This window comes from Oncorhynchus clarkii, unplaced genomic scaffold (genome assembly GCF_045791955.1).
Source record: "Oncorhynchus clarkii lewisi isolate Uvic-CL-2024 unplaced genomic scaffold, UVic_Ocla_1.0 unplaced_contig_483_pilon_pilon, whole genome shotgun sequence".
Classification (NCBI taxonomy): domain Eukaryota; kingdom Metazoa; phylum Chordata; class Actinopteri; order Salmoniformes; family Salmonidae; genus Oncorhynchus; species Oncorhynchus clarkii.
Window position 1 is genome coordinate 67,501 of NW_027260871.1, and position 7,500 is coordinate 75,000.

General features: G+C 46.5%; 1 protein-coding gene across 1 annotated transcript in view; it reads right to left on the reverse strand.

Annotated features, from left to right (window-relative positions):
* LOC139402029 (adhesion G protein-coupled receptor L1-like) overlaps positions 1 to 7,500 on the reverse strand; it is a 78,224-nt gene that overhangs the window by 21,117 nt on the left and 49,607 nt on the right. Inside the window, exons 8-13 of the mRNA XM_071146080.1 lie at positions 6,198 to 6,309; positions 5,631 to 5,783; positions 2,602 to 2,947; positions 2,203 to 2,499; positions 1,510 to 1,613; positions 673 to 858 (exon numbers count right to left, since the gene is read on the reverse strand). Coding sequence (XP_071002181.1) covers positions 673 to 858; positions 1,510 to 1,613; positions 2,203 to 2,499; positions 2,602 to 2,947; positions 5,631 to 5,783; positions 6,198 to 6,309 — 1,198 coding nt within the window. The remainder of the gene's footprint in view (positions 1 to 672; positions 859 to 1,509; positions 1,614 to 2,202; positions 2,500 to 2,601; positions 2,948 to 5,630; positions 5,784 to 6,197; positions 6,310 to 7,500) is intronic.

Genomic DNA, 7,500 nt, shown 5'->3' on the forward strand with positions numbered 1-7,500 from the left:
TGTAGTGTGCGTGTGTGTGTATGTGTACCTTGTTGTAGTGTGTGTGTGTGTACCTTGTTGTAGTGTGTGTGTGCCTTGTTGTAGTGTGTGTGTGCCTTGTTGTAGTGTGTGTGTGTGTGTGTGTACCTTGTTGTAGTGTGCGTGTGTGAGTACCTTGTAGTGTGTGTGTGTGTGTGTGTGTGTGTGTGTGTGTGTGTGTGTGTGTGTGTGTGTGTGTGTGTGTGTGTGTGTGTGAGTGCCTTGTTGTAGTGTGTTTTGTTTGTGTGTACCTTGTTGTAATGTGTGTGTGTATCTTGCTGTAATGTGTGTGTGTGTGTACCTTGTTGTAATGCGTGTGTGTGTGTACCTTGTTGTAGTGTGTGTGTGTGTGTGTGTGTGTGTGTGTGTGTGTGTGTGTGTGTGTGTGTGTGTGTGTATCTTGCTGTAATGTGTGTGTGTATCTTGCTGTAATGTGTGTGTGTATCTTGCTGTAATGTGTGTGTGTGTGTGTGTGTGTGTACCTTGTTGTAATGTGTGTGTGTGTGTACCTTGTTGTAATGTGTGTGTGTGTGTACCTTGTTGTAATGTGTGTGTGTGTGTGTGTGTATCTTGTTGTAATGTGTGTGTGTGTGTGTGTACCTTGTTGTAATGTGCGTGTGTATCTTGCAGTAATGTGTGTGTGTGTGTGTGTACCTTGTTGTAGTTGCGTGCAGCAGACTCCTTGTTGGCTGGTCGTAGGGCCTGAAGCTGAGAATCCAGGATGTCCAACAGCTGCTCTAGAAGTTTGACTGACATGCTGACATCACCGGCGTAGACCCGCCCCCTCGTCAGGTTTACTAACTCACCAGCGATGTTAGCTGCATTCTCCCCACTCTTTATCTAGAAGGGACGATGCGATGGGAGGAGGGGGAACAAGGGTGGAAGGCAGAGGGAGGGAGGGACGGGGAATGGGGGAGGGAGGGAGGGAGGGAGGGAGGGAGGGGGAGGAGGGCAGAGGGGGAACAGGGGAGGGAGGGAGGGAGGGAGGGGGAATGGGGGAGGAGGGAGGGAGGGAGGGAGGGAGGGAGGGAGGGAGGGAGGGAGGGAGGGAGGGAGGGAGGGAGGGAGGGAGAGAGAGAGAGAGGGAGGGAGGGAGGGAGGGAGGGAGGGAGGGAGGGAGGGAGGGAGGGGAGGAGGGCAGAGGGGGAACGGGGGAGGAGGGAGGGAGGGAGGGAGGGAGGGAGGGAGGGAGGGAGGGAGGGAGGGAGGGAGGGCAGAGGGGGAACGGGGGAGGGAGGGAGGGAGGGAGGGCAGAGGGGGAACGGGGGAGGAGGGAGGGAGGGAGGGAGGAACATATGGTCATGTTAAAGTTATGTGGTGCTGTCCATTGACGACCTGTGTGTGTATGTCTCCGCGTGCGTATGGGTGTGTTTCCATCCATGTCCTTCTGCGTGCGTGTCTGTACGTGTGTGTGTGCATACAGTGTGTGTGTGTGCGTGTGTCCATGTCCTTCCATCCCTGTGTGTGTGTGTGTGTGTGTGTGTGACTGACCTTCTGTGCTATCTGACTGACCCAGGGGGAGGTACAGTTACTGAGGTCAGGCCCTCTGGTGTTCCAGGTTACCGGGGACAACACACACTGGTACGATGCTATACCTGGTGTGGGAGAGAGAGGGGGAGGAGGGATGGAGGGGGAGAGGAGGGTGGGGAGAAAGAGGGGGAGGAGGGATGGAGGGGGAGAGGAGGGTGGGGAGAAAGAGAGGGGGAGGAGGGGTGGAGGGAGAGAGGAGGGTGAGGAGAAAGAGGGGGAGGAGGGATGGAGGGGGAGAGGAGGGTGGGGAGAAAGAGAGGGGGAGGAGGGATGGAGGGGGAGAAGAGGGTGGGGAGAAAGAGGGGGAGGAGGGATGGAGGGAGAGTGGGGAGAAAGAGAGGGGGAGGAGGGATGGAGGCAGAGAGGAGGGTGGGGAGAGAGAGGGGGAGGAGGGATGGAGGGAGAGAGGAGGGTGGGGAGAAAGAGGGGGAGTGGGAGAAAGGGGTGGAGGAAGGGAGGAAGAGAGAGAGAGACAGATATCAAAACCTAATTTGCATTCAGTAAGCTCTCACTCTACAGTATCACCCCCCCCCCCTCTCTCTCTCTCTCTCTCCCCTTTCTCACCAGCCTACCATTTCACACACACACACACACACACACACACACACACACACACACACACACACACACACACACACACACACACACACTCACCCAGTGATCCTTTGGGACATGGTCTCTCCACCATCTCTCCTTTAGGTGTAGGGGGCCACTGTACCCCTCTGGTCACCCTCCCCTCACACACCCCAACCTGCCCCCCGTAGGACCCCCCCGGGGCGATGGGGGCACGGTGGGGGGGGTGGGGGGTCAGCGGGACCATGGCCGTGATTGGCCGCAAGTCCGGACTCCGGTTGATGACCCCGATGGGATTGGAGGCTGAAGGTCGTACTGGGGTCAGTGCTACGGTGGCTGTGTAGGACCCCACTGTAGTCATTAGAGATGAGAGAGGACCTGGAGGAGAGAGGCATGGGGAGGGAGGGGTCAAATATATTATCATTATGGTTAGCAAACTGCCCCCCACACACACCCTGCCCTTCCCCCGGGCACACACACCTTTGGTAGGCTGGGGCGGTCTGAACTGCAGAGGGTATCTCAGCACGTAGTAGTTATTCCACACATACAGCTGGTTGTCCCGTGGGTTGTAGTCTATAGATGATATATACTGGTAGGGGTTAGGGAAGGGGATCTGGACCGGCACCTCTCGCCCTCTACTGGTGTCAAACGCATATAACACCATATCCCCTCCACCTCCTCCTCCTCTGTCTGTCTGTCCCTCGTCGTCTTGGAAGACGGAGCGCACCGCGTACAGCACGCCGCAAGCCATGAAGGCATTGCTCGCCCCGCGCTTGTCGAAGCTGGTCGCCCACGTGCCCTCGAAACGCAGGGTGTAAGGGTTTACCTGGAGGGGAGGAGAAATGGAAGGGGCAGGAGAGGGGGAAAAGAGAGAGAGAGAGAGAGATAGAGAGAAAGAAAGAGAGGCGAGAGAAAGAGAGGAGAGAAGAGAGAAAGAGAGGAGAGAGAGAGGAGTGAGAAAGAGAGGAGAGAAAGAGAGAGAGAAAGAGAGAGAGCGAGAGAAAGAGAGGAGAGAGAGAGAAAGAGAGAGAGAGAGAGAGAGAGAGAGAGAGAGAGGAGAGAAAAAGAAAGAGAGAGAAAGAGAGAGAGAGAAAGAGAGAGAGAGAGAGAGAGAGAAAGAGAGGAGAGAGAGAGAAAGAGAGAGAGAGAGGGGAGAGAAAGATAGGAGAGAGAGAGGAGAGAGGATTGAGAGGAGAGAGTTTAGAGAGAGAAAGAGAGGAGAGGAGAGAGAGGAGAGATAGAGAGAGAAAGAGAAGAGAGAGAGAGAGAGTTTAGAGAGAGAGGAGAGGGGAGAGAGAGATAGATAGAGAGAGAGAGAGAGAGAAAGAGAGTTTAGAGAGAGAGGTGAGAGAGAGAGGAGAGAAAGATAGAGAAAGAAAGAGAGGAGAGGAAGTCAATTCTAAAAGCTTCTAAACAAGGTATTTTGTTTCATTTGAAAACATTTAGTGAAATATATTGTGTCCGTGAAATGTCCACAGCACGTATAAACTGGAAGTAGAAGACTAAGTGTTGTTGTCCATTAGTTTACTACAATTAGGGGAGGAGTGGTAGGGTTAGAGGAAGATAATGAAGGAAAATATATTTTAAAAATATCTGTATTTTAAATAATTATATTAACCCCAAAATGTATATGGGAGATTGGAAATGATGTAGACAATTACATTGATGGAAGCAGGTTGGGGTACAGTCAGTTAATCGGATTATAGTAATTGAGTACAGTCAGTTAATCTGATTATAGTAATTGAGTACAGTCAGTTAATCTGATTATAGTAATTGAGTACAGTCAGTTAATCTGATTATAGTAATTGAGTACAGTCAGTTCATCTGATTATAGTAATTGAGTACAGTCAGTTCATCTGAATATAGTAATTGAGTACAGTCAGTTCATCTGATTATAGTAATTGAGTACAGTCAGTTCATCTGATTATAGTAATTGAGTACAGTCAGTTCATCTGATTATAGTAATTGAGTACAGTCAGTTCATCTGATTATAGTAATTGAGTACAGTCAGTTCATCTGATTATAGTAATTGAGTACAGTCAGTTAATCTGATTATAGTAATTGAGTACAGTCAGTTAATCTGATTATAGTAATTGAGTACAGTCAGTTAATCTGATTATAGTTATGGAATATACAAACAGCGGCTTCATATATGCTTTCCAATGTTTTAACATTATGTTTATGTTTATGTGTATTTCTACTGAAGTGGTGGATTCATTCATTTTCCATTTTAGTAGAGACTCTTATCTAGAGCAACTCACAGTAGTGAGTACATACATTTCAATACTGGTCCCCCACGGGAATCAAACCCACAACCCTAGCATTGTAAAGGCCAAGCTCTACCAACTGAGCCAACTCTACCATCACAACATCACAAACCACTTGACGCCCAATGTAGTTAATTACTGTAGTGGTCATTGTTTTTCTACAGGCTGATGGAAAGTCTACAGGTACAAACCTAGACAACCAGCCTCTGTACAATACAGTCATGTACATTTACATTCTGTTTAGCACGGATGGTAAATTAATACTGTACAAAAAGTGGTTGTTTCCATGTTATTTAATTTGATGTGAATGTTTTGTGTCTTTGTTCATAACTTTGCACCATTTGATGATGTAAATGTTTGAGGACAGCGTTTTGTTCTTTCTAGATTCCATTAGAATGACATCACAGAGAAAGGGACAGGGTTTTGTTCTTTCTAGATTCCATTAGAATGACATCACAGAGAAAGGGACAGGGTTTTGTTCTTTCTAGATTCCATTAGAATGACATCACAGAGAAAGGGACAGGGTTTTGTTCTTTCTAGATTCCATTAGAATGACATCACAGAGAAAGGGACAGGGTTTTGTTCTTTCTAGATTCCATTAGAATGACATCACAGAGAAAGGGACAGCGTTTTGTTCTTTCTAGATTCCATTAGAATGACATCACAGAGAAAGGGACAGGGTTTTGTTATTTCTAGATTCCATTAGAATGACATCACAGAGAAAGGGACAGGGTTTTGTTCTTTCTAGATTCCATTAGAATGACATCACAGAGAAAGGGGCAGGGTTTTGTTCTTTATAGATTCCATTAGAATGACATCACAGAGAAAGGGGCAGGGCAACAACTCTTACAATTCCAACTATTGAAACCTGATTCTGTTCCTAATTATACACCAACCTTTTTTGCCAAAGCAGGGATGTTGCAATTTTTTTTATTGTTGCCCGCACTAGCGACGTCTATATCAGACTGCTAGTTCTAGAAAAGGTCCAGTGTACTTTTGTGGAAAAAAGTATTTTTCAAAAAAAATCTAGATTTTTTATTATTATTATTATTAATTTTCAGATTTTTCAGAGGTTTCTGCAGCCCCCTCAGCAGCTCTACTTCCCACGGGTACGTAGAAGCCAAAATCTATCTGCAATTTTACACCTGATCTTCACCCTACAATCTTTTTTAACATAAAAAAATAACAAAAAAACATTTAGGTAAAATCCATTCCTCCCTCCGATCCATCCTTCTCTCTCACCTGACTGACAACTATACGTCCATTGTTGGCTTCAGTTGAGTAGATGACCCACAGTCCGTTCTCATCCACAGCGAGGTCGATATCGCTCTTCCCGCCCCACCGATACGGAGAAGTGTCGTGGTAGTTAGCGTTCAACACCACCGCCTCGCCGCTCTTCATAGAGAGAGAGAGAGAGAGAGAGAGAGAGAGAGAGAGAGAGAGAGAGAGAGAGAAAGAAAGGTTTATTTACATTTTAATAAGGCAACGTTACATCGTATCAATGTTGAAGTATTTACAATTGTCATAAATACACAACACACAAGAAATCAATCGATACAATAAAAATCGAATTTAAAATACATATTTTCTGTAGAAACCATCAGTCTGCGAAGGATTGGGGGTCAATTCCAGTCAATTCAAAAAGTTAACCAAATTCCAAATTCATATGTTCCTCATCAAAAAGCATTGAAGACTTGACATCGGAATGTCAGTGTACTTCCTGAATTGACTGGGATTGAAATGGCTTTGACCTCGACCCTGGTGCGGTGGGAAAGGTGATACAGATCTCAGGTAAAGGTCAGAGGTCACCTTAATGCGCGTGCGGAGGTCGTACTTGACCAGGTTGCGCGTGCGTTCCTTGTTGTAGAACACGGCTCCATCATAGACCACGAAGCCTGTACCGTCAACGCGGTTCGGCAGCCTGGCGGGACAGAGACAGGACATAACGAGGACGTAGAGAGGACATAGAGAGGACATAAGAATGACGTAGAGAGGACGTAGAGAGGACGTAGAGAGGACATAAAGGGGACGTAGAGAGGACGTATAGAGGACGTAGAGAGGACATAAAGAGGACATAGAGAGGACATAAAGAGGACGTAGAGAGGACATAAAGAGGACAGAGACAGGACATAAAGAGGACGTAGAGAGGACATAGAGAGGACATAAAGAAGACGTAGAAAGGACAGAGACAGGACATAAAGAGGACGTAGAGAGGACATAAAGAGGACGTAGAGAGGACATAAAGAGGACGTAGAGAGGACATAAAGAGGACAGAGACAGGACATAAAGAGGACGTAGAGAGGACATAGAGAGGACATAAAGAGGACGTAGACAGGACATAAGAATGACGTAGAGAGGACATAAAGAGGACATAAAGAGGACGTATAGAGGACATAAAGAGGACATAAAGAGGACGTAGAGAGGACGAAGAGCATACATAGATATTTTGTCCCTGTCCAAATAAACTGGTATTGTGGTACATTGTCCCTGTCCAAATAAACTGGTATTGTGGTACATTGTCCCTGCCCAAATAAACTGGTATTGTGGTACATTGTCCCTGTCCAAATAAACTGGTATTGTGGTACATTGTCCCTGTCCAAATAAACTGGTATTGTGGTACATTGTCCCTGTCCAAATAAACTGGTATTGTGGTACATTGTCCCTGTCCAAATAAACTGGTATTGTGGTACATTGTCCCTGTCCAAATAAACTGGTATTGTGGTACATTGTCCCTGTCCAAATAAACTGGTATTGTGGTACATTGTCCCTGTCCAAATAAACTGGTATTGTGGTACATTGTCCCTGTCCAAATAAACTGGTGTTGTGGTACATTGTCCCTGCCCAAATAAACTGGTGTTGTGGTACATTGTCCCTGTCCAAATAAACTGGATACATCACATGAATAAATACATATACATAGGACCTCCATAGAGTTGAAGAGGACTTCAGACAAATAGTTTACATTATACACACACACTCTGTTTCTCTCTCTCCCAATGTCTCTCTCTCTCTGTTTCTCTCTGTTTCTCTGTTTCTCTCTGTTTCTCTGTTTCTCTCTGTTTCTCTCTGTTTCTCTGTTTCTCTCTGTTTCTCTCTGTTTCTCTCTCAGACA